Source organism: Tursiops truncatus, chromosome 10 (assembly GCF_011762595.2).
Source record: "Tursiops truncatus isolate mTurTru1 chromosome 10, mTurTru1.mat.Y, whole genome shotgun sequence".
Taxonomy (NCBI): Eukaryota; Metazoa; Chordata; class Mammalia; order Artiodactyla; family Delphinidae; genus Tursiops; species Tursiops truncatus.
The window spans coordinates 24,711,084-24,737,707 of record NC_047043.1 but is presented as its reverse complement, the minus strand read 5'-3'; the positions used below and the strand labels follow the sequence as shown (position 1 = coordinate 24,737,707).

The following is a 26,624-nucleotide window of genomic DNA, read 5'->3' as shown; positions in this document are numbered from 1 at the left end:
ACCCCCAGTACTTCCAAACCTGCAGGTGGGTCATTGAGTTTGCTTTCCAGAAACCTTGCTGTACCGCTTTTTTCCAGCAGAGGACAGTAATGCACCACAATCACTGCAGAAAGGCCCCCGCGCGCGCGCGCGCGCGCGCGCATGCAACCTGCTTGATATCTGTCCTGTGATATTAGGTACTGAAGAATAAGGACGTCCCAGGATTTTAAACAAATTCTAGGTAAAGCGAGCTCCGGGAAAAATGCTGAAAAAGGAGACTTTTATTTTAGGTGGCTGCTTGCAGCCTCTGCCTTCCGACCCCTCCCATCAGGAGTCCCTGGGAGACGTCATCCAGCCCCAGAGAGGCCCTCTTTCAGGTTTGGCCTCCTGGCAGTCTGATCTTCCCATTTTTTCCATTCCCCAAGCTTTGTAGCACCCTCTAAGGTCATGCAACGTCCCTGTGGCCTTCTGAGTCCAGGCTTTATGTACAGTCTTCCAAACATCACACTTTCTACTTTAGCTGCTGGGGATGGTCAGGCTCCCGCCCTCTCCTATATATTCCACAGGTGGGAAGTGGTGAGTGCAGGTTGATGGTGAGTGCAATCCATGCTGAGTCATCCTGATTGGGAGAAGTAGGCTGTAAACTCTTAATCACACCCACCCTTCTCAGGGTTCCAGCAGTTTTCTGACGCCCTTTCTTCCCTCCTCTTCACAGACCTGTACCTGCGCTTTTTAGCACTGATGCAGTATGGCCTGGCTTCCCCTCCTCAGAGGTGATGGCATTTTTACAAGGCCGCAGGCCAAGAGAATTTTCCTTCACCTTACATTTCTACGTGTGTACGAAAGTAGTTAAAACGCTCTGTTAACCATTTAACTAGTGTGCTCTTCTGGGAAAGAAAGACATTTGAGCAGAAGGCACTCCTCCAATAGAAACAGATGCCACAAAGAACAATATATTTAGGCACGATTCACCTTTTCCAAGCCCCACTGGCTCCTTCCCTATCCAGCCCAGGGAATACAGACCCAAGTGCCACCCTGCAGTTAGTCCAGGAGGGCTCTTCTGAGTGTATGCTAATGCCATGGATTTACTTTTATTAAGAGAAAGGGCAGGAAGGGATCATGTAACTGGGAAGAGTAAGGTTACCATGAAGAGTCAGCGAGGATTACAGTTCCCAGTGATTCTGAGGTTGAACTTGCCATTTTGAAATATTCTCCCAGTGGCTGGCTTCTGTTGAATGAAAAAAAAAAAAAGCACAACCTAAAAGTTGAGAGTTATGTTTTATTCGATGGACTTTCTGAGGACTCCAGCCAGGAAGACAGCCTCTCAGATAGCTCCAAGGGACTGCTCCAAAGAGGTAAGGGAGGAGCCCCAATACATAGTTTTTGCAACAAAAGCCAGGTAGTTGGAACATCAAAAGATTACTGCTAGGGCTTCCCTGGTGGCGCAGTGGTTGAGAGTCCACCTGCCGATGCAGGGGACACGGGTTCATGCCCCGGTCTGGGAGGATTCCGCGTGCCGTGGAGCGGCTGGGCCCGTGAGCCATGGCCGCTGAGCCTGTGCGTCCGGAGCCTGTGCTCCGCAACGGGAGAGGCCACAACAGTGAGAGGCCCGCGTACCGCAAAAAAAAAAAAAAAAAAAAAAAAGATTACTGCTAGTCACAAAACGCAGACATCTCAAGTTAATGAATTTAGTGCTTTTCTTTGTATCAGAAGGTGCCAGAGTCTGGGCTCATTGAACTCATTCCTTTTATATGCACCTTAGCTATTTGGGCCAGTAGCCTGCTTTTCTCCATCCTGAATTCCCACAGGGTGCACAGTTGTGGGGAGATGCAGTGGCTGCTGACTTGATGGTTGGAGAGATCCGTTATTTACTGATATGGCAGGTGACATGCTTTGTCCACACTTCCCTTCTAGGTCAGTGGCTAAGATATAATGCAATGGACAGATACTTTTAAACGTCTTCAGGGGCTTCCCTGGTGGCGCAGTGGTTGAGAGTCCGCCTGCCGATGCAGTGGACGCGGGTTCATGCCCCGGTCCGGGAAGATCGCACATGCCGCGGTGCGGCTGGGCCCGTGAGCCATGGCCGCTGAGCCTGCGTGTCTGGAACCTGTGCTCCGCAACGCAGAGGCCACAACAGTGAGAGGCCCGCGTACCGCAAAAAAAAAAAAAAAAAAAAAGTCTTCAGTATCTTCAACAATGCATTGATTTTTTTAAAAAAATGTTTTAAACACCTACATTAAGGTACTACACCAGTAGAAATTTAAAAAAATTGTAAAGGTGAGAAAGAGAGGGGACAAAAATGGGAACTAGAAGTAGTTGGGGAGAGGAAGTGTTATTAGAAAAGAAACTCGGGGCTTCCCCGGTGGCGTGGTGGTTAAGAATCCGCCTGCCAATGCAGGGGACACGGGTTCGAGCCCTGGTTCTGGGAAGATCTCACATGCCGCAGAGCAGCTAAGCCCATGGGCCACAACTGCTGAGCCTGGGCTCTAGAGCCCGCAGGCCACGACTACTGAGCCCATGTGCCACAACTACTGAAGCCCGCGTGCCTAGAGCCCCATGCTCCGCAGCAAGAGAAGCCACCACAATAAGCCCACGCACCACAATGAAGAGTAGCCCCTGCTCGCCGCAGCTAGAGAAAGCCTGCGTGCAGCAACGAAGCCCCAATGCAGCCAAAAATAAAATTAATTAATTAAAAAAAAAGGAAAGAAATTCTTTGGGCAGGGTGTGGAGACAGCCACCAATAACTGCTTCAGTTACCACTAGTGGATTGATGTCCTGGGCCCCATGAGGTTTACACCTATTAGTGAAACCCAACAGGGGGATTTGCTTGGACAAGAAGCAGTAAAACTAAAGCTGCTGTGTCTGTATTGGCAGTAAACTACCCCATGACGCGGATGCCTTCTGATTGAGGTCTGTTACTTTATCGTGTTCCTAAACTGGCTCATTATCAGAAACAGCTGTTATAAAAATCAGATGCCTGAGACTCATTTCAGACCCGATGAATCCAATGTCTGGGCAGCTGGGTTTTGTTTGCTTTTTTTCTTTTTAAGCTCCTCAGTGCTGCTGGATAGCTTGTTTTTTCTTTCCTGAAAATGTTTCAGGAATAGGATTACATTTCTTTTCAGGGATAGTAATTTAAACAAGTTTTGTAAAAAGAGTACCTATGATTTTGATAATATGTCGCCACACTTATTTGCTTTTTTCTTATGACTTAGTTTTCTCTTTGAAGGAGATGCGTTTCCCCTCTTGGTTCTGATCTTTTCATTACAGCTGCAAGTAGGTAGATACTAGAGACGTGGAGAATTGACACGAGCGCCCTGTAGCTCTTCAGTCAACAAATATTGAGTGTCCTGCGGTGAATGTGTAAGACCCAAAGGCCCGGCCAACAACTGGGAGGGTGCAGAAGTGCAGGGATTGACAGTAGAATAAAGAAAGGTAAAGTGGAAAAAAACAGAATGCTGTAGTGGGAGGATTAGGGACCAGATGGTTGCATTTGTTCATTGAACATCCTTGAGCAACAGAGTTATAACCACGAATAATCCGCAACCCCTGGCCCCAGGGAAGCACGGGTCCGAGAAAGGTAACACTTTCAACCGGAACCAACCACTGACACTTCAGTGTGAACTGGGACAAGAGCCCTTTTCCCACAGGTGGGAGAAGAGAGAGCGGGCGGAGCGCGGTGAGGACTGCGTTGGAGCGAAGGAAGGACCGCCTCTTCCCCTCTAACTGATCTAAGGGCCCGCCCCGACCCCGGACCTCAAGGCGAGAACCATCCCGTCATCACAACAGCCTCCTCCCGCCCCTCCCACCCGCTCTCACTTCGCTATGTCCCGAGAGGGGAGGGGCGGGGCCAGCTCGCCGAGGCCACACTCCCGCGAGAGCGCCCAGTCCCGCGGGCTGCGCACGCGCAGACCCAGCACGCCTGCGCCTCAGGCCCGGGCACTCTGCCGCGAGCGCTGGGAATGTTTGGCGTTACCAAGGAGCCGCTGGTCCCCCCGGCAAGGCGGGAGGACCAAACCCGACCGAGGTGGCCGCGGCGAGAGCGGCTGCGATGATGTCCAACCCAGTGCATGGCCTGCCCTGTCTCCCGGGCATGTCCTTTAAGGACTCCACGGTGAGGACTTCTCTGCCCAACCCCCTGCCCCCACCCCCGGGCGGCCTCGGAGGGCTTGCAGCTGCTCGAAAGATTGCGTCTCCCTTCTCGTCCGCTCGAGTTTGTCCTCTTTCCCTTCAAACCCGTCCCTCTGCCCCAACCTTGTTCTCTTTTCTCCCTCACCCAGCCTCACCCTCCCTGTCCCATTTTGCCCTCCGCCCATCCCTCTCTAGTTTTTCCACTCCACCCTGGCAGTGCGTTGGCCTCCCAGCGTTCTTACTTCCTGCTCTCCTCAAGCCTCTGCCTCCTCTAGATCACTGATTTCCCCGCCTTGCTCCCGAGCTCTCCCTCGGTTCTCTCCCTAGCTCATTCTCCCACCCCATACCCTTCTCTGATGAGCTCCACCCTTAAACCCTCCCTCCTAGTCTGGGCCCTTTCCCCGACTCAGCCTCTCTACACCTTCATCCTTATTTCCACAGCCCCATCCCACCCACTCTCCCCAGGCCTATCGTTCCCGCCCGCGTTCTTCCTCTTCTGAATCCTAGACCTAGTAAGCGCCCCCACTCCCAGCTGCATTTCCTGTCTTAGTTACCACTTCCACCCATTGGCTTCTTTCTGCCAGGTCCTTTATTGCAGTCTCCTCCCTTCTTACTTATGCGTCTACCACACCTCATCCCTTTTCTACAGTCTGGTCCCACCTTCACCCTGTTCTTGTTTAACCTTCTTTCCCAGTTGTTCTTTCTCCAAAAGTTAGGCTTTCAGCACTTGGCCGTCCTCCTCCCAAACCATCCTCAGGTGCTTTGTAGGAGATAATTCCACATAAATTCCCTCCACTACTCTTGATTCGTTGCTGTTTTTTCTTCTCCTAGCCCTTTTCCTTTCGCTTTAACATTTTTATAAAAGATTCCTATTTAGATTTTGTTTCACTCTTCCCCTACTTTGTGTTTTTAGTTGCATCCTGTAGACAAAATTGAAGAGAAAAAAAAATAGGCTTGTGTTTTTTTCTCTGACATAGTTTAGCCCTTGACAAAATTATTATTTAATTCTGAAATTTCAGGGTTACTGAAATATATGTTGGAATATCAACATTAAGATTCAGTAGGCCAATAGGCTGATTATCAGAGATGAAACGATAATAATTTATATAGTTTAATAATTTAAACTATAAGTTCCTCTCCCTGATCATGAAGGTCAGATAAAATACATAGTCAATTTATTTTCTTTGGGAGAATGAATTGAAATTGAATGTTTGGTGAGGGAATTTGGATTCTGAATCTCTTCTTCATAGTTATTCCTGCATTAAGACACAGCATTGTAGATTTTTTGCTTCAGTGGACTTTTCAGTTTTATGAAACTTAAAAATGTGGTAGGCACGTTCCTGCCCTGTGCAGGGACAGCTTACCATTTGCTGTTGGTGAGTGTGGGTTACCCATGGGGCAGGGTTGATTTGATTTGGGATTACAGAGGTGTGGGTTGGAGGTGCCAGGCTCTGAGAACATATATTGCTGTACTACAAGTAAGATGAACTGTGCATTGGACATATTTCAGATTTTAAATACACTGGCCAAGTGTCAGCCAATTTGCCTTATTTTGATATGTGAAAAACATGATCACTATCTTCAGCCCTGAAAGACTAGGTGTGTGTAACTCTCAAGACCTTCAGAAGATGAACCACAGGAACTAAGGTGGGGAGCCTGAGGTGGCCTTGCCTGGGGTGCTCTTGAAGTCCACTGATAAAGGTCGTATAGCTGAGTGATGGTAGAGATGTCTGTCTCAAACGGGAAAAGCAGATGAAGCAGCTGATGTTGCTTCTGTCTTTAGAGGTGGGAGAAGAGGAGCTTGAAGTTACACAGGTTACCCAGTGATGAAGTCAACTCAGCCCATTTTGTTCTGTGTCATTTGTGTTATGTCCTGTCAACTGATATGTGACCCTGAATGTACAACCCATAAAATAAAGTTCACAGTCCATAACTCTTAGCAAAAGAAGTTTACTCTATTGCACCTTTTATGCTAGTACAGATCCTGAGAGATGGTTGGTTGGGCTGCAAAGAAATTAGGTAAGTCAGTAATTTTTTTCATAAAAAACATTTTATGATTTATGCGTATATATATATGTATGTGTGTAAATATGATTTTGAAAGCAACATTGCGAAGAACAGAAAAAGGAAAAAAATTTCCATAAAATTAACATAATCTCTAATTTTCCCTTCCACTTTTTTCCAACTTTATTGAGATATAATTGACGTATAAATTTAAAGTGTGCAACCTGTTGATTTGATATGCTTGTATTTTGCAAAATGATCACCACCATAGCATTAGCTAACACCTCCATCCAGTCATATAATTACCATTTCCTTTTTGTGATGAGAACATTTAAGATCTACTCTCTTAACAACTTTCAAGTATATAATACACCATTGTTAGCTATAATCATCATGCTGTACATTAGATCCTCAGAATGATTTCATTTTATAACTGAATAAACTGGAAGTTTGTATCCTTTGACCACTCTCTCCCCATTTCTTCTACCTCCACCCCCTGGTAACCACCACTCTACTCTCTGTTTCTATGAGTTTGGATTTTTTAGATTCCACATATAAATGATATCATGCATACAGTATTTGTCTTTCTCTTGCTGAAGTTTTTCACTTGACATAATGCCCTCAAGTTTCATCCAAGTTGTCAGAAATGGTAGGATTTCCTTCTTTCTCATGGCTGCATACTATTTCATTGTATATACATGTATAAATATATATATACACATTCATACACACATATATGTCATATCTTTATCCATTGCTTGAAACAGATTGTTTCCATAACTTGGCTATTATGAATAATGCTGTATTGAACAAGGGGGTGCAGGTATCTCTTCAAGATCCTCTTTTCATTACCTTTGGATATATACCCAGAAATGAGATTGCTGGATTGTATGGTAGTTCTGTTTTTAATTTTTTGAGGAACCTCCACACGGTTTTCCATAATGGCTGTACCAATTTACATTCCCACAAGGGTTTTTTTCTCCACATCCTTTTCAACAGTTGTTAGCTCTTGTCTTTTTTTTTTTATATCTTTTTTTTTTTTTTTTTTTTTTCTGCTACGCGGGCCCCTCACTGCTGTGGCCTCCCCCGTTGCGAAGCACAGGCTGCGGACGCGCAGGCTCAGCGGCCATAGCTCACGGGCCCAGCCGCTCCGCGGCACGCGGGATCCTCCCGGACCAGGGCACGAACCCGCGTCCCCTGCATCGGCAGGCGGACCCCCAACCACTGCGCCACCAGGGAAGCCCCAGCTCTTGTCTTTTTGATGATAGCCATCCTAGCAGGTGTGAGATGTTATCTGATTGTGGTTTTAATTGGCATTTCCTTGATGATTAGTGATGTCAAGCACCTTTTCACATACCTCTTGGCCATTTGTATGTCTTCTTTTGGAAAAATATCTATTCAGTTCCTCCACCCATTTTTTTTTTTCCTCTGCCCATTTTTTAACCAGACTTTGTTTATTTGGATTGTTTTTGTTTTGCTATTGGGTTGTATGAGTTCTTTATATATTGGATATTAACCCTTTATTAGATACATGATCTGCACATTTTCCTCCCATTCTGTAGGTTGCCTTTTCATTTTGTTGATGGTTTCTTTTGCTGTGCAGAAGCTTTTTAGTTTAATGTATCCCATTTATTTATTTATTTTTGCTTTTGTTTCTTATGCTTTTGTTGTCAGATCCAAAAAATCATTGCCTAGAACAATGTCAAGGAGCTTTCCTATGTTTTCTTCTAGGAGTTTTACAGTTTCAGGTCTTATGTTTAAGTCTAATCCATTTTGAATTAATTTTTGTGAGTGGTGTAAGATAGGGATCCAGTTTCATTCTTCTGCATGTGGTTATCCAGTTTTACCAACACCATTTATTGAAGAGACTATCCTTTTTTTTTTTTTTTAAAAAAATTCAAGTCTTTATTGAGCACTTAATATATGTCTAGAACTGTATAAGACACTGTGGAGACTAAGGAAGACATAAGATAGGGTCTCTGACCTCAAAGAGCTAGAAATTTAAAGGAAAAGACTGCATTTCTGAAACAAGAGAAAAATATAGGGAGGATGAAACTGAGTGAAAAATTGTGTGAGACAAACTCTGAAGTATCAAGAACAGAGAAGCCAATGTAGGCTAAAGTAGTTTTAAGAGAATTTGCTCTGGACTTTGAAGTGATGAGTAAGGGGGTGTGGCATTTAATCTTGGATTTAAAGAATTGACAGATAGGTATCCAGAATAAAAGCCTGGCTAAAGAAAATGGATAAGTTTTCTGAAATTGAGAATTTTTAATGCAGATCAGATCAAAGATGCTATCTGTTTTGCTAGCTAAAATAATGACAGTTTAGAGTCAACTAGTGCAACCTACTATGATTACCAGTATTTAAGAAGTTAATTGTTTTCAACTTTTTTTTTACATGGAAAAATAAAAACATAGCTTAAAATCTTAGATTATAGACTGAATGAGATGCTTAGTATAGGTTTGTGTACACTGAATTCTCCATACGATCTTGAGAACTAACTGCAAAAGAGAAATTTATTTTTGCCCATGTCTCTAAAGAAGAGATATACTTTCAAAATGTCTTTAATTTGTGGTTTCTGACTCTGGTGTACCATTTGAAGTCCTGATTTCATATTGCAGATTATTTTGAAATTACAGAACTAATAAAGAACATCTGTGTTAATAGCCTTACATGTCCAACAAAAAACTAAAGCAAAAGATTTTTAAATTGATAAAAACATACAGTGTAACTTTTGTTGGAATTTGCTAGTTTTAAAAACAATACTTTTCTAAAGTTGCCACTTCATTTGAGGGATGGTATAAAGATGGGCTGAATATAGAGTTAGAGCACAGAAATATTTCATGCTTTTCAATTCATTAGGCCTGATTTGAGGCCCTTCTCTAAGTCCAGTTCACATGGGCGTGTGGTCCCTTGCATCTATGAGGTAGACAGGCTGGAACAGAGGTAGTGAGAGTGGAAGGGTGCTTCCTGCCTTGGCTCTGAACCATGTGTATACAGACAGGATGGTCCAGCAGACTCACTCTCTCATACATTCCAGAATTTTTCTACAAAATAAGCAGAATATCTCAAGTTAAATATTTTTCTTGGATTGAGTTTTAAATACTTCTTGATTATTTTTATTGTTTGGAATAACAGATGTTCACGCCTGTTAAAGGACCCCAAACTAGTGAATATAATTAGAAAAAATAGAAACTGAAAAATACTTGCCTACTCTTAAGAAGAAATGACATTTTAAGTTTATTCTATACTAAATAACCAAGAACAAATTTAAGAATTCTCCTTTGGAATTTTGGATGTAAGGATTTGTATCCATTCAGCCAATCTGTGTCTTTTGGTGGGAGCATTTAGTCCATTTACATTTAAGGTAATTATCGATATGTGTGTTCCTATTCCCATTTTCTTAATTGTTTTGGGTTCGTTATTGTAGGTCCTTTCCTTCTTTTGTGTTTCTTGCCTAGAGAAGTTCCTTTAGCAGTTGTTGTAGAGCTGGTTTGGTGGTGCTGAACTCTCTCAGCTTTTGCTTGTCTGTAAAGGTTTTAATTTCTCCATCAAATCTGAATGAGATCCTTGCTGGGTAGAGTAATCTTGGTTGCAGGTTTTTCTCCTTCAACACTTTCAATATGTCCTGCCACTCCCTTCTGGCTTGCAGAGTTTCTGCTGAAAGATCAGCTGTTGACCTTATGGGGATTCCCTTGTGTGTTATTTGTTGTTTTTCCCTTGCTGCTTTTAATATGTTTTCTTTGTATTTAATTTTTGACAGTTTGATTAATAGGTGTCTTGGCGTATTTCTCCTTGGATTTATCCTGTATGGGACTCTCTGTGCTTCCTGGACTTGATTAACTATTTCCTTTCCCATATTAGGGAAGTTTTCAACTATAATCTCTTCAAATATTTTCTCAGTCCCTTTCTTTTTCTCTTCTTCTTCTGGAACCCCTATAATTCGAATGTTGGTGCGTTTAATGTCCCAGAGGTCTCTGAGACTGTCCTCAGTTCTTTTCATTCTTTTTTCTTTATTCTGCTCTGCAGTAGTTATTTCCACTATTTTATCTTCCAGGTCACTTATCCGTTCTTCTGCCTCAGTTATTCTGCTATTGATCCCATCTAGAGTACTTTTAATTTCATTTATTGTGTTGTTCATCGTTGCTTGTTTCATCTTTAGTTCTTCTAGGTCCTTGTTAACTGATTCTTGCAATTTGTCCATTCTATTGTCCATTCTATCTCCAAGATTTCGGATCAACCTTACTATCATTATTCTGAATTCTTTTTCAGGTAGACTGCCTATTTCCTCTTCATTTGTTAGGTCTGGTGGGTTTTTATCTTGCTCCTTCATCTGCTGTGTGTTTTTCTGTCTTCTCATTTTGCTTATCTTACTGTGTTTGGGGTCTCCTTTTTTTTTTTTTTGCAGGCTGAAGGTTCGTAGTTCCTGTTGTTTTTTGTGTCTGTCCCCAGTGGCTAAGGTTGGTTCAGTGGGTTGTGTAGGCTTCCTGGTGGAGGTTACTAGTGCCTGTGTTCTGGTGGATGAGGCTGGATCTTGTCTTTCTGATGGGCAGGTCCACGTCTGGTGGTGTGTTTTGGGGTGTCTGTAGACTTATTATGATTTGGGGCAGCCTCTCTGCTAATGGGTGGGGTTGTGTTCCTGTCTTGCTAATTGTTTGGCATAGGATGTCCAGCACTGTAGCTTGCTGGTCGTTGAGTGAAGCTGGGTGCTGGCATTGAGATGGAGATCTATCGGAGATTTTTGCTGTTTGATATTATGTGCAGCTGGGAGGCCTCTTGTGGACCAGTGTCCTGAAGTTGGCTCTCCCACCTCAGAGGCACAGCACTGACTCCTGGCTGCAGCACCAAGAGCCTTTCATCCACAGGGCTCCTTAATTTGGGATGATTCGTTGTCTATTCAGGTATTCCACAGATGCAGGGTATATCAAGTTGATTGTGGCGCTTTAATCCGCTGCTTCTGAGGCTGCTGGGAGAGATTTCCCTTTCTCTTCTTTGTTCTCACAGTTCCCAGGGGCTCAGCTTTGGATTTGGCCCCGCCTGTGCGTGTAGGTCGCCGGAGGGCGTCTGTTCTTTGCTCAGACAGGACGGGGTTAAAGGAGCCGCTGATTCGGAGGCTCTGGCTCACCCAGGCCGGGGGGTAGGGAGGGTCACGGAGTGCGGGGTGGGCCTGCAGCGGCAGAGGCCGGCATGACGTTGCAGCCTGAGGCGCGCCGTGCGTTCTCTCGGGGGAGCCGTCCCTGGATCCCGGGACCCTGGCAGTGGCGGGCTGCACAGGCTCCCCGGAAGGGCGTGTGGCTAATGACCTGTGTTCGCACACAGGCCTCCTGGCGGCCGCAGCAGCGGCCTTAGCGTCCCATGTCCGTCTCTGGGCTCCGCACTCTTAGCCGCGGCTCGCGCCCGTCCCTGGAGCTCTCTTAAGCAGCGTTCTTAATCCCCTCTCCTCGTGCACCAGGTAACAAAGAGGGACGTAAAAGTCTCTTGCCTCTTCGGCAGGTCCAGACCCCTCCCCGGACTCTCTCCCGGCCAGCCGCGACGCACCAACGCCCTGCAGGCTGTGTTCACGCCGCCAACCCCAGTCCCCTCCCTGTGCTCCGACAAAAGCCGGAGCCTCAGCTCCCAGTCCCGCCCGCCCCAGCGGGTGAGCAGGCAAGCCTCTCGGCTGGTGAGTGCCGGTCGGCCCAATCCTCTGCGCTGGAATCTGTCCGCTTTGCCCTCCGCACCCCTGTTGCTGTGCTCTCCTCCGCGGCTCCCAAGCTCCCCCACTCCGCCTCCCGAAGTCTCCACCCGCGAAGGGGCTTCCTAGTGTGTGGACACTTTTCCTCCTTCACAGCTCTCTCCTGCTGGTGCAGGACCCGTCCCTATCCTTTTGTCTCTGTTTAGTTTTTTCTTTTGCCCTAACCAGGTACGTGGGGGGTTCCTTGCCTTTTGGGAGGTCTGAGGTCTTCTGCCAGCGTTCAGTAGGTGCTCCGTAGGAGTTGTTCCACGCGTAGATGTATTTCTGGTGTATCTGTGGAGAGGAAGGTGATCTCCGCGTCTTACTCTTCCGCCATCTTCCCGGAAGTCGAGACTATCCTTTTTTCATTGTGTATTCTTGGCTTTCTTGCCAAAGATTAGTTGACTGTATATGTGAGGGTTCATTTCTGGGCTCTACATTCTGTTCCATTGGTCTATGTGTCTATTTTTCTGCCGATACATATTGTTTTGATTACTGTAGTTTTGTAGTATAGTTTGAAATCAGGATGCCTCCAACTTTGTTGTTCTTTCTCAGGATTGCTTGGCTATTAAGAGTCTTTTGTGGCTCCATAAAAATTTTAGGATTTTTTTTTTTCTATTTTTGTGAAAAATGCCATTGGAATTTTGATACTGATTGCATTGACTCTTAGATGGCTTCGGGTAGTATGGACATTTTAGTAATATTAATTCTTCCAAAACATGAATATGCGTTTCTTTTCATTTATTTGTGTTACCTTCAGTTTCTTTCATCAAAAGCTTGTAGTTTTCAGTGTACAGGCCTTTCACCTCCTTGGTTAAATTTATTCCTAAGTATTTTATTGTTTTAGATGCTATCATAAATGAGATTGTTTTCTTAATTTCTCTTTCAGTTAGTTCACTGTTGGTGTGTAGAAACACAGCTGATTTTTTGTATGTTGATTTCTGTATCCTGGAATTTTACTGAATTTGTTGACTCGTTCTAACAGTTTTTTGGTGGAGTCATTAAGGTTTATAAGTATAAGATCATATCATCTGCAAACAAAGACAGTTTTACTTCTTCCTTTCCTATTTGGATGCCATTTATTTCTTTTTCTTGCCTGATTGCTCTAACAAGGACTTCCAGTACTATGTTGAATAGTAATGGTGAGAGTAGGCATTCTTGTCTTGTTACTGATCTTAGAGGAAAAGCTTTCCACCTTTCACCTTTGAGTATGATGTTAGTTGTAGGTTTGTCATCTATGGACTTTATTGTGTTGAGGTATGTTCCTTCTATACCCAATTTTTTGAGCATTTTTATCATGAAAGGATATTGTATTTTGCCAAATGCATTTTCTGCATCTGTTGAGATGATCATGTGATTTTTATCTTTCATTCTGTTGATGTGATGTATCACATTTATTTATTTGCACATGTTAAACCATCCTTGCATCTCAGAAATCAGTCCCACTTGACCATGGTGTGTGACTCTTTTAATGTGCTGTTGAATTTGGTTTGCTGGTATTTTGTTGAGGATTTTTACATCTGTGTTCATCAGAGATATTGGTCTGTAATTTTCTTGTAGTTTCCTTATCTGGCTTTGGTATCAGGGTAATGCTAGTTTTATAAAATGAGTTTGGGAGTGTTCCCTCCTCTTCAGTTTTTTGGAAGCATTTGAGAAGGACTGGCATTAATTCTGCTTTAAATGTTTGGTAGAATTCACGAGTGAAACCACCTGGTCCCAAGCTTTTCTCTATTTGGAGGTTTTTGATTACTGATTCAGTTTCCTTGTTATTGGTCTGTTCAGATTTTCTATTTCTTCATGATTCAATCTTGCTAGGTTGTACATTTCTAGGAATTTATCGATTTCTTCTAGGTTATCCAGTTTGTTGGCATGTAATTATTCATAGTAGACTCTCATGCTTCTTTGTATTTCTATACTACCAGTTATAATGTCTCCCTTTTCATTTCTGATTTTATTTGAGTCCTCTCTCTTTTTTCTTAATCAGTTAGCTAAAGGTTTGTCAATTTTGTTTGTCTTTTCAAAAAAACAGCTTAGTTTCTTTGATCATTTCTATTGTTTTTCTAGTGTCTATTTCATTTATTTCTGCTCTGATCTTTATTATTTCCTTTCTTCTGCTGACTTTGGGCTTAGTTCTTCTTTTTCTAGTTTCTTGAGGTATAAAGCGAAGTGGTTTATTTGAGATCTTATTTCTCAATGCAGGCATATATCATTATAAACTTAAACCTGCTCTTGCAGCATCCTGTAGATTTTCATTTTTGTGCTTCCATTTTCATCTGTTCAAGATTTTTTAAATTTCCCTTTGATTTCTTTGACTCATTGGTTGTTCAGGAGTGTGTTTTTTAATTTTCACATATTTGTGAATTTTCCAGCTTTCCTCCACTTACTGATTTCTAGTTTCATGCCATTGTAATTGGAAAAGACACTTGGTATGATTTCAGTCTTCTTAAATTGCTGAGACTTATTTTGTGGCCTATCATATCTATACTGGAGAATGTTTTGCACATGCTTGAGAATAAAGAGTACTGCTGTTGAATGGATTGTTCTGTATGTGTGTGTTAGGTCTCTTTGATCTAAAGTATGGTTCAAGTGCAGTGTTTTCCTTGTTGATTTTTTTTATCTGGCTGATCTGTCCATTGTTGAGAGTGGGGTATTGAAGTCTCTTGCTATAATTGTTTTGTTGTCTATTTCGCCCTTCAGATCAACCGTATTTGTTCACATAAAAATCTACCGTTTTACTCCCCGCCCCTTATTTTTTTGATGTCACCATTTACATCTTTTTGTATTGTGTATCCATTAACAAATTGTTGAAGCTAGGGTTAAGTGGTCTTTATAGTAAAGTAGATAACACATCACCATGTTACAGTATTAGGGTGTCTCCGTTTACCTTTACCACTGTGTTGTATAGTTTCATGTTACTAATAAACACCTTTTTGTTTCAGCTCAAAGAACTCTTTTCAGCATTTCATGTAAGGCAAACTTAGTGGTGACGAAGTCCTTTAGCTTATACTTATTAGGAAAAGTCTTTATCTTGCCTTCATTTCTGAAGGACAACTTTTCTGGGTAAAGTACTCTTGGTTGGCAGTTTTTTTCTTCATCACTTTCTAGAGGCCTAAGCTGGCTGCCTGTGTGGTTCCTGGGCTCTGCTGGGGACAGGGGAGAGGAGGGAGCCAGGAGGGACTCAGGTGGTGGCCTGGGCAACCCTGAATGCCTGTGGGACAAAAGCTGGTGAAGTCTGCAGGGGCTACATGGCAGCTGCAGCTATGCTGGCTGTTGGCTGTGGGTCAAAATCTGCTGTTTGTCTGCCAAGCAGGTCTCTGTGAACCACAGTGGCTCCCACTGAATGGGTGCTGCCAGTAGCCCCTACCTTTTTCTTCCTTGTTCCTAACTGGCTCTGTACACTTCTACTTCACTAGTCTGTGGGGTGAAACTGAGGTGGGACCTTCATGCAGTGTCTCCAAACGACTGGAGAGCTGACTGCCCACCCTGCTTTTCCTTTCCTGGTTGAGGGGAAGTTGCCTCCTGGGGCTGAACAGTGCTGGCTTGGGGGATGGGATGATGCAGAGAAAATGGGTTGTCTTCCTTCTCTTGCTGTGTGAATATCCTCAGTTTTTTGTTTTACTGTGTTGCTGAAACCTCCTGAATGGACTCTGGACCTCTTCCAGAGGTGTTCATGGACAGCTGTCCAACCACTGATCTTTGTGGAGGGATGGGGAGGCTGGGTATCCTATGCCACTGTTTTGGTCTCCTCTGCCTTCAAAAATATTTCCTTTCCACTTTTTTTCTGTAATCTTTTGTTTTTTCCATTTACCAATAAAAATGTGTTGATTGTAAAAAAAAAAAAAAAAAGAAACCATAATTCAGAAATGTATAGTACAGACAGAGAACATTCTCCAAGTCTAGCCTTTTTTGTGCACGTGTTTGCATGCTTATAATTAATATGCATATAATTTTGTAAGCTGCTTTTTTGGACTTATTAAATCATAAATGTTTTTCCCAGATTACCACATGGTCTTTAATGGCTGCATAATAGCCCGTTAGGTGAGCTTTCCATCAGTTACTCATGCTTGTCTTTTAGATTGTTTCCCATGGCGTGTTTTACTATTGTAATTATAACTATTATAATTTACTATTATAATTATAACTATTGAACATTATAATGGTCAGCCTTAGGCATATTGTTCTTTCCTGTAATTTTGGGTTATATCCTTAAAGGATTGGGGGTGGAATTATTGAGTTCAAGTCTGTTCAATTTAAGTCTGTAATATCCATTTGCTTTCCAAAAAGTTCTATGAATATATTAGCATCACTGTAGCAAGAGGGCCATTGTTTCATTTCAGGTAAAAAATCATTTCACAGAACTAGATCTTCTCAGTTCCATGGTTTATGACCACCAGATAAAATGAAAAACATGGGAAGACTAGTACAAAATTAGGAGTATACGTGAGATAATATTTTAGCCTTTTGTGGAAAGTGAGCTGGTAATTAAATTGGACTTTCAGCAGCAGGGCTTTAAATTTTATTTTAAGCTCAGGCTGCTGCATCCCTCCTCCTTTCTGGCCGAGTGTTTTAGCTTAAAATACAAGAACCTTCTAAAGTAGGTAAACTTTTTGATGTAAGGTTTGTGGATGTTTATAAACAAAGGTTGAAGTTATATTTTTGAAAGTTAGCTTTTTTACCCAACAAATATTTATAATATAAAGACACACTTCGTTTTTTTCTTCAGAAAACAGCATTTCCTAGAAGCCAGACGCTTGGCTATAGGAATGGCTATGCAGTTGTTCGACATCCAACAGTTGGGATCAGCGGGGACCGGCTCCAGGTCAGCCAGCTGTCTCAGGCTGAGCTGGACAAGCTGGCCAGCAAGGCACCAGTCCTCACGTACGGCCAGCCCAAGCAGGCCCCGCGCGCAGAATTCATTCCTGCCTATGTGGCTTTCGACAAAAAGGTATCATCTGGGATGGAAGGGTACCCCTTGAATTCAAATCTCTGAGAGCCAACTGTTTGCAGAAAAGTCAACAGTAAACCACAGCCTTTCCAGATACTCTGAGGAGAAAATTGTTCAAATGCCTCAACCCTTAGTCATAGACAGCTGAACTCAGGATTGAAAGACCCTTTCTTTACTCAGGAAGCCGATTACAGAAAATAATTCCCTGTAGACGTCACTGAAATATTTTCTAAATACAGTTTAAAAAAGTTGGATGAGTTCTGAATTCTTGAGTTCATATTGCTATGTTTACCTGTTCTGTGTTTTCTACTTTTTAAAAATCCTGTATTCTGTAGTAATGACAAAGCCTTAATCTCTGTGTAGTGCAGAGTGTCATCGTGACAATGACTTCATCTGTTGTTGGTTTTCTCCAGGCTGTCTCCATAAGTTTTGTTTTTCAGGGAACATTTCAGATTTGGCATAATATAACCAAAGGGTAGTATAACATTTTTGTTTGTGTCTTATTTACCCTTATGCTTTTGTAATGTGAGTTACTTTATTTCCGTCTGTTAACATTTCCACAGCATCCTTGATTTTCCTTGTCACTGAGCTTCCTCTTTTCACTAAGGTGAGCTTGTCCTAACGCTAGCCATGCAGCAGAATTACTGGTGGGACTTTTAAGAAACTTGAATGTTGCCCCAGCGCTCACTGATTCTAATTTCTAGATGATTTTTGTGTATAACTGGCTGTGAGAACTACTGACTAGTTTTTATAAGTTAGCTTTCTTCATTTACTCCTAGCCTATCTTATTTCTCTCTTTTTTTGGTCTTACGTTTCATTTTATTATTTTTGTTAAATGTCTATACCATTTTCATCCAGCTGGCCAATCTTTATTAATAAATAAAAATTTATTAATAAAGGTATTTTGTACCTTCCAGCCTCTGTTGAAGCTAGAGGCTGGAAGGTACAAAATAATCTAGTGGTGAAAATATGCCATTTACATTAATAATCACTTAATTAAAAATTTTTTTAATGTATCAGACATAATCTATATCATCTCCCCTTCCCCATCTCAACTAACTCATTTGATACAAACACGTTGACATGTCCACTTATAGGCTGAACCTAAACATCCATATCAATGATATGATTGGGTATTTCTTTACCTTTTTCTTGTTTCTCTTGTTTATTTACAGCTGTGACAGGCACTGCAAAACCAGTAGAAAAGGGAAAGGGGGGAAAATACAAGAGAGGAGTGGGATAGGCATTTAACAGTTTATCAAGATACAAATGGTTAGGTTCAGTTTTTACTGAAAACAATCGCAAATAACTATCGTAAACTAGAACGTGATAAAGTATTAATGAGGGACTTCCCTGATGGTCCAGTGGTTAAGACTTTGCCTTCCAATGCAGGGGGTGCAGGTTCGACCCCTGGTCGGGGAGCTAAGATCCCACATGCCTCGCGACCAAAAAACCAAAACATAAAACAGAAGCAATATTGTAACAAATTCAGTAAAGAGTTAAGAAAAAAAGTATTAATGAAATTCAAAGAGGGAGAATTGTGCCAGAATAGGAAATAAGCTTCTCAGTTTTTGTCTTTCTATGTAATTTTATGCTAATTGTCATTACTTAATTTATACTTTTAAAATATTATTTGTAATTCATTTCTTTAAAGATAGTGCTCTTGAATATTTACATTTTTGTTTTCCTATTCGTTTTACTTGGATCATCACCATTTTCTATAAATGATTCTTACCATAGATAATGAGGTAGAGTAGTTAAATGCATGGTTTTGAAACTAGGAATTTTTTTTGTGATAAGAAAACTATGGGTTTTCTGAATTAGATCAGAGTTTAAATTTTTTGGTAATACCCAGAAGTCCACATACTAGCCAACATATTTGTCCATGTTTTGGACATTCTTTGTACCGTTCCTCATCCTTAGAATGTAAGTATTTCTTACACAGATTATAAAGACCAGGATATCTCCAAGGAGTGCCTGCATCTTTCTCTTTTTGCTCCCGTACGGTTCTCGTCATCATCACCCACTGTATCCATTTCCCAGGCTAACTTCCCACTCTGTGTTCCTGGTGTTCTTCTTTCATCCTCTTCATCTTTAACTTCCATCCTGCTGCCATTTCAAACACTCAGGTGAGTATTTCTCTACCTAGGGTCATAACCATCCTGTCTTAAGAAATCTTCTTTCTACTTGTAACCCTTTAAGCGACTTTTTTCCTCACTTGATTGTCACTTCACTTAGAAGCTGACTTCTTCACCCTCGAGCCCCAAACTACTTTTTCTTAGTAGCCAGTGTTGTTTTACTTGTCAGATCTGGAGAGGTTTTCTTTACCAGCATTCTCTTTTACCTGTTTACAACATCTGCCATTGCTGACCCCCTTTCCTCTTTGAAACTCTGCTTTTCTTTTGCTACCAGGACTCTTCACTCTCCTGGTTTTCTTCTCTCTATCTCTCTCAATGCTCCTGCTCTGGCCTTCCTTCCTCCTCTCATTTATTAACGGTAAGTGTTTTCAAGGTTCTGTTCTCATTCCTTATTCTGTATTGTTGAGAGATTTCACCCACTTTTGTGTTTTCAGCTGTCATCTCAAGGTAGACAACTATCAATGTTTATTTCCAATTCTGACCTTATTGAAACTCCAGACCTGGCGCGGAATCTCTTAACCTGATGAGCTGTTGGCACCTCAGGGTCTGTGTGTCTGTAGCTCAGCTCATCACCTTTTCCCGCAAATGTGCTCTTTCTGTGTTCCCCTCGGTAATCCAAGCTTGAAGAGCTTGAAACCTGAGCCGCGTTTGGCTCTTTCTTGCTTCACTCCCCACATTCAGTGATTTGCCGAGTCGAGTATCTCTCACTTCCCTTTCCTCTCCCGCTATCTTAGTTCAGACAAGCAGCGTGTTAACAGCTAACATGTCGTTAACTGTTGTATTAGTCTCATGTTTTTTATGCTCATAACAGGTCTACTGCTTGCTTTATTCCCCAAAGCACAGCTCTGATGATATCACTTCTCTGGGGGGACATTACCACTACCCAGCTGCTCTAGCCCCCAGTTGAAAGTCATCCTTTTTAAAAAATTTTTTTAATTTTATTTTTTTAATTGAAGTATAGTTGATTTACAATGTGTGTTTCAGGTGTACAGCAAAGTGGTTCAGTTATACATATATATATATATCTATTCTTTTTCAGATTCTTTTCCCTCATTATGATAAGGTTATTATAAAAAATATTGAGTATAGTTCCCTGAGTTATACAGTGGGTCCTTGTTGATTATTTATTTCACATGTAGCAGTATGTATCTGTTAATCTCAAACTCCTAATTTATCCCCCACTTCCTGAAAGTCATCCTTGACTCTTCTTTTCCCTCAAAACCCACATCCAATCTTATCATCAAGCTCTGTCATTTCTGTCTCTAAAATATATAACTAATCCATTTACATATTTCCAACTCCACTATTAACATTAATTCATTTTCCACAGAACAACCAGGCCTGTCTTTTAAAAATAAATATCAGAACATGTCACGTACTGACCAAAATACTTCTCCACGGCTTTCTCATCATATATACAACTGTACAGGTTCCCTGCAGTCACCACGAGACCTGGCCCTCCCTGCTGTTTCTGCAGCTTTTTCCTGGGCCTCTCTTTTCCTCACCCACTGTGTTTCAGTCACACTAGATTTATTTTCCTTATTTTCTTGAGATTGTAATACACCACCCCAGGACCTTTGCATGTGCTGTTCCTGGAATAGCTTTCCCTCTGCTCTTAAGCAGCTGACTCCATCTCATCCTTCAGTGTGACTTACTGTGAAGCTTTTTCTGGCCACTATGCTAAGGTGGTCCCTCCGTATTTTTCTGTTTCCTTCACACTAGTGTATTACAGTTTGTGTTGCTGATTTGTTTAGTGTTTATCTGTCCTACTTGAGTGTATACTTCATTAGCGCAAGGACTCATCTGGTCTATTCTGTGATTGGTACTCAATAAATATTAGTTGAAAAAAATGAGATGAATCATTATTTAAGAAATAAAATTAACATATTAGTGTCACTGCTGAAAATTGGCAAGCTGAGCATGCAATGCACAGATATAATAGAGTAAACTAAAAAATAATTTAAAAAGTGTACCTAGGCTTTTATAATTGTATGTGATATGAAAATATTCAGCATCTTCCCCATCACTTTGACATCATTGCGAGTAGTTCCAAGTTTCTTGGGGCATTCTGAGCCCTTCCTGGGAGTTAGGAGACTTGGATTCTAATTCTGGGTGTTGTGTTGGCACCTTGAGGACTCTCGGTATTTAGTGTCCTCATCTATATAATTAGTTAGAATACATGTAGGAATCTATCCAGCTGTAAAATTCCATGAAAAATAAATTTTTAAACACAGTATCTAAATATTACTTTTTCCTTCCTTTTTACATAATATATTTCCTTCTTATTCTACCTGGGAAAGCTAATGTTATCTTAACTACTTGCTAAACAGTTTTCCTAGATTAACTCTTTTCTAGTCATTTCTTTCTGGGTGGAGCACAGAACTCTTAATTCTGTTCTTAATAAGTAGCTAAGTGCCTTTTTGTTTTTTGGGGTTTTTTTTTTTTGCGGTACGCGGGCCTCTCATCGCTGTGGCCTCTCCCCCTGCGGAGCACAGGCTCCGGACGCACAGGCCCAGCGGCCATGCCCCACAGGCCCAGCCGCTCCACGGCATATGGGATCTTCCCAGACCGGGGCACGAACCCGTGTCCCTTGCATCGGCAGGCGGACCCTCAACCACTGCGCCACCAGGGAAGCCCCTAAGTGCCTTTTTGATTAACAGTCAAATAAATAAGTACATTCGGGGTTAGAGTATTTCTTCCTGAGTCTTCACATGTTGGTCTGGCTCTCTGTAATATGACTTACGTGGTGAAAACATGTAGTTTTAGCCATACGTATAGATCATATGCCAGAGGAAACCCAAGTACTTTATTGCACAAACTGATTCATATTAAAAAATCATAGATAAATGTACAGACAGAAAAAAACTTCTAGGGTTTTTTTTTTTTAATGGGTAAAATTTTTTACCACTTGCAGTTTATGTCAGACAACAAACTCCCAAATAACCGAGAACATAAGAATTTAGTGCCCTAGTTAACTGAATAGTCAGTTTCTTCAATAAATGCCAAATATACCATATATACATAATCAGTTACTTCTTTTCCCTGCACAATTTGAATGTACTAGAATGAATATAAAGCGAACACTTTTACTGTGCATTAATTTTGCATTATTTAATTTTTCTTTGCTTCAAAAGGAATGTTTTGGATTTTACAAAGTGATCATGTGGTCACAATTCACTACTGTAAATGTACAAAGATAGGAGATTAGGATTCATTTGTACTGATCACATGGCATAAGTCTATAAGGTTTGTTTTTAAATAACTCATTATCATTAACATTTTAAAAAACAGAATGCAAAAACTTCTGATTATTTGAGCCTTTAAAATGTGTGTGTATCTTTTCCCAGCCTCCCATTCTGAGGCCGGGTTCCTGTTGCCAAAGGTATTTTCATCCCCTTCATCTTAGAAAACAGATGGCATAGGAAACTGGAGGTGCCCCAGGCTTCAATCTTTCGTTTTCTTCTTTGTCTATGCTCACTACTTTGGTCCAGACTCATGCCTTGAAATGTCCTTTACACAAGCAGTCCCCAACCTTTTTGGCACCTCAGACCGGTTTCGTGGAAGACGGTTTTTCCACGGACCCCGGGGAGAGGGGCGGGTAAAGGTTTTGGGATGATTCAAGCGCATTACACTTACTGTGCACTTTATTTCTATTATTATTATATTGTAATATATAATGAAATAATTCTGCTGACAGGAGGTGGAGCTCAGGTGGTAACGCAATCGATGGGGAGCAGCTGTAAATACGGATGAAGTTTCAGTTGCCCGCCAGCCACCCATGTCCTGCTGTGCGGCCCGGGGGTTGGACCCCTGCTTTACACAGTGAATTGTGTCCTGAATTCTACATGTAACTGCCTATCTGACATCTCCTCTTGAATGTTCAATGGATATCTGAAACTAAACGTGTCCAAAACCGAACCCCTAATTTTGTTTCCCACCCCCCCCAAACCTGCTCCACTGCATTCTGCTCTGTATCAGATTGATAGCAGTTCCATTTTCTCGGTTGCTCAGGTCTGAATGTTGAGTCATCCTGATTCTCCTCTAATACTGACTTCTTTCCCAAAACCCAGCCCTGCGTCTCAGGTTGCCTCCTGCCACAGTAACTGTGCATGCTGAATTCAGGAAGTCTAAAATCCAGCTCACCGTCTGCTCTACAGAGTTATCTTCTCAGGTAAAACTGTGTAAGCCTGTGGCTCAGGTACAGACCATTTCGTACGTGAATTACTGATCATGTCCTCTTTCAATTCTTTGCAACTGTTGTAAAATGTTACTTTAAAAGGATCTTTGTCTTTTGCTTTTACCATATGATTTTTCTCCTTTAAACATTCCATTACATTCATCCATCTCATCTTTTTATTAGGAGTTTTAAGGTCTTGACTCCATTATATTCATATTTCTCCTATGCAACTGCCCGTTCTCTTTTGCTTTTTATCTTGTGCTTCCACAGCAGACATTATACATTATCTCATCTTCCCATCCATTGAACCATAATTGTCTTCACTAAAGAGTCTCCTTGGTTTGTTCCTCTTACTCTAGTAGAGGTTTGGGTTAACACTCTTGCCTCCCTGAAGCATCATTCTAATACGTTCTTGCCCTGAAAAGAAGTATTAAAAATAGAATTATAGACATTTAAAAATCCCAACGCATGTCAACATGAGCTTTTTTTTTTTTTTTGGCCACGCTGCGCCACTTGTAGGATCTTAGTGCACAGACCAGGGCTCGAACCGGCATCCTCGTCAGTGAAAGCACAGAGTCCTAACCACTGGACCACCAGGGAATTCCCAACATAAGCTTTTTATATTATTTTTAAGTGTTTTTTCAAATGTACAGTAGATGTGTCATTTTGACTTTACACTGATGCTGATGCTTCCAGAGGACCTAGGATTTGCTTCATCTAGGATAGATGTTTCTGAGCACAATGAGCGTATTGACATGCCACCCAAGAGTCTGTGGTGGATTGTTGATTTGAGAGTCATTCATACAAAGTCTCTAAGAATGAATATGTCATTAATGTGCATCTACAAGGGACTGCACTCCTAAAGAAACGGACTGGAGACTTCATTTTCATTTTGAAACCAAAAGTCATAGTCTCTTATTCTTTCTGGAAATTCTAAGAGGGATTTTTGACATTGAAGTAAAGCTAGTAGAGTTAAGATCTTTAAGCCATCTTGTCAAGGAACGTGTTAATAAACAGTCTACACGTAGTTTGAATATTTAGAGCAGAGGCCAGCAGGCTTTTTCTGTGAAGAGCCAAATAATAAATATTTTGGGCTTTGCAGCTGTCTTTGTCTGTTCGAGCTGCCATAATAAAATACAGACAAACAGGTGACTTAAACAATAGAAATTAATTTTCTCAAAGTTCTGGAGGCTTCAAGTCCAAGATCAGGACTCCTGCTAATTTGGTTTCTGGTGAAGTCTCTCTTCCTGGCTTCCAGAGAGATGCGTTCTTGCTGTGTCCTCACGTGGCCGTTCCTCAGTGCCTGTGGGCTAACAGCGGGGAGCTCTCTTCCTCTTCTTACAAAGCCACCGGTTCTGTCGGATTAGGGCCCCACCCTTAGGGCTCATTTAATCCGAATTACCTCCTAAAGACCCTATTTCCAAATACAGTCACGTTGGGGGTTAGGGTTCCAACATATGAGTATTGTGGGGGTGGGAGACAGTTCAGTCCATAGCAGCAGCCCAGCTACTCAGCTCTGCCCTCGTAATGGGAAAGCAACCATTAGCAATTACGTGTTAATTATGTCGTATAATTTCCATGTGTTTTGAAATTTTATTCTTCTTTTGATTTTTCAACAATTTAAATATGAAAACATTCTTAGCTTGCAGGTTATACAAAAACAGGTGGCAGGGGTAGGTTTGTCCCATGATCGTAGTTTGGCAGCCCTTGACTTAGAAGATGGGAGTGATGAGTATTCGAATCTCCCCGAGTGGTTCTTGGCACAGGAAGGTACTTGGTATTTTTGGATGAGACACTAATACACCATTTTTCCCTCCTTTTTGTATTACAGGTGCTGAAATTTGATGCCTATTTCCAAGAAGATGTTCCTCTGTCAACTGAGGAACATTACAGGATCCGCCAAGTGAACATTTACTACCATCTGGAAGATGACAGCATGTCTGTCATAGAGCCTGTTGTGGAAAACTCCGGGATCCCTCAAGGCAAGTTAATCAAACGGCAGCGCCTAGCCAAGAATGACCGGGGAGACCATTACCATTGGAAAGACCTAAACCGAGGAATAAACATCACAATTTATGGCAGAACTTTCCGCATTGTTGACTGTGACAAGTTCACACAGGTATAGTATATGTTTTTGGAAGCTGTGGTGCTTAGGCATTATTCTAATCTACGGAAGGATGCATGTCACTTGTTAGGGTAAGAGGAGGGCACTGATCATCTGTCCTGAGTGGATTATCGTGTAGGTTAATTTGGCATTTGTCTATGTCCTATGTGCCATCGCTATGTAGTGACATCATTTTTTTCAAAATGATATTGCTACATATCCATTCAAATAAAGTTAAATTCCCTTCACAGCTGAATCATTTGATAAGAAATCAGTTCACATGCCAGTTCAGATAGAGAATAGGGGAGCTAGTTCCCTTGATGGGGTAGAAATATGGAAGAGGCACTGGGCAATTTAGCTGAAGTTTGGGTTTACAAAAATAGCACTACCACTATTAGCAGATATGAGCCTAAAATTTTTTGTACAATTCGTATTTTTTCCGTAACTCATACTTGCTTTGTTCTAGGGAAACTTGCTATCTAAAGAATTCCTGGAATAAAAACATTTTTAAAGGAAAACACTTTTTTATAGTGAGAAAAATCCTCCATTTCTCTATTTCATAAATATGGATTTTTTGATAACTTATACTTGATTGTAGAGAGAGAGAGAGGAAGAAGCGAGCGAGAGAGAGCACTTTCTTTAGCACAAAGTGTAGGTATTAGGAAATCAATTCCAAATTTGTTTCACTTAAAATAAATTTTAGTAGCAAAAATATAGTTCCTGAATTTTTTATGCCTTTAATCCCATGTGACCTAATGCCAAATGTGATTAATTTTTACCATGCACTGAGCTCCTGTGAGTTCACTCATTTATTTTTTTCATTTAGTAATTTATTTAGCAAATGCTTACTGAGTGCCTGCTGTGTGCCAGGCACTGTTCTAGGTGCCAGGTATAAGTATTTGCCCTTATGGAGGTTATTACATTCTGGTTGGAGGAGACAAATAATAAGCAAACAAATGTATAATATGTCAGATGCTGCTAAGAGCTATGGAAGGAACTAAAGAGAGTAAAGGAGGTGGGGGTTGGAGGGGGCACGATATGTAAAGGCTGGGCAGGGAGGGCCTCACTGATGAGATGATGCAGGGACAGGACCTCAGGGCAGTGAGGAAAGGAGCCATGGCATCCTTGGCTTGTTGCCCCAGAGCTGCCGAGAAAACCATATAGAAGGTGGAGGTGCCAGACCATCTTGGAGATACTGTCCCCTTCAAATGTGTTCTGATCTCTTATTTTTTAGGTTTTGAAGTTCTTTTTATCATAGGCAGTTCCAGAATTGTGCCGACAGTGAAAAATTATGAAATGTATAAATTTAAGGTATTACAATTGTTTTTACAATTGTGTCTTTACAGACAGTTTGAACATTTGCAAGTTGATCACTGAGCCATTGAGCTAAGCCAGTTACAGTCAGTTCTCATTATTAATGGTAGTTACGTTCA

The 26,624-nt window shown here is 41.6% G+C and overlaps 1 protein-coding gene across 1 annotated transcript in view; it reads left to right on the top strand.

The window, feature by feature from the left end:
* Positions 1-3,904: 3,904 nt before the first annotated feature.
* Positions 3,905-26,624, top strand: part of EFHC1 (EF-hand domain containing 1) — a 65,224-nt gene continuing 42,504 nt past the window's right edge. Inside the window, exons 1-3 of the mRNA XM_019949920.3 lie at positions 3,905-4,093; positions 16,551-16,772; positions 24,919-25,206. Coding sequence (XP_019805479.2) covers positions 4,031-4,093; positions 16,551-16,772; positions 24,919-25,206 — 573 coding nt within the window. The 5' untranslated portion in view covers positions 3,905-4,030. The remainder of the gene's footprint in view (positions 4,094-16,550; positions 16,773-24,918; positions 25,207-26,624) is intronic.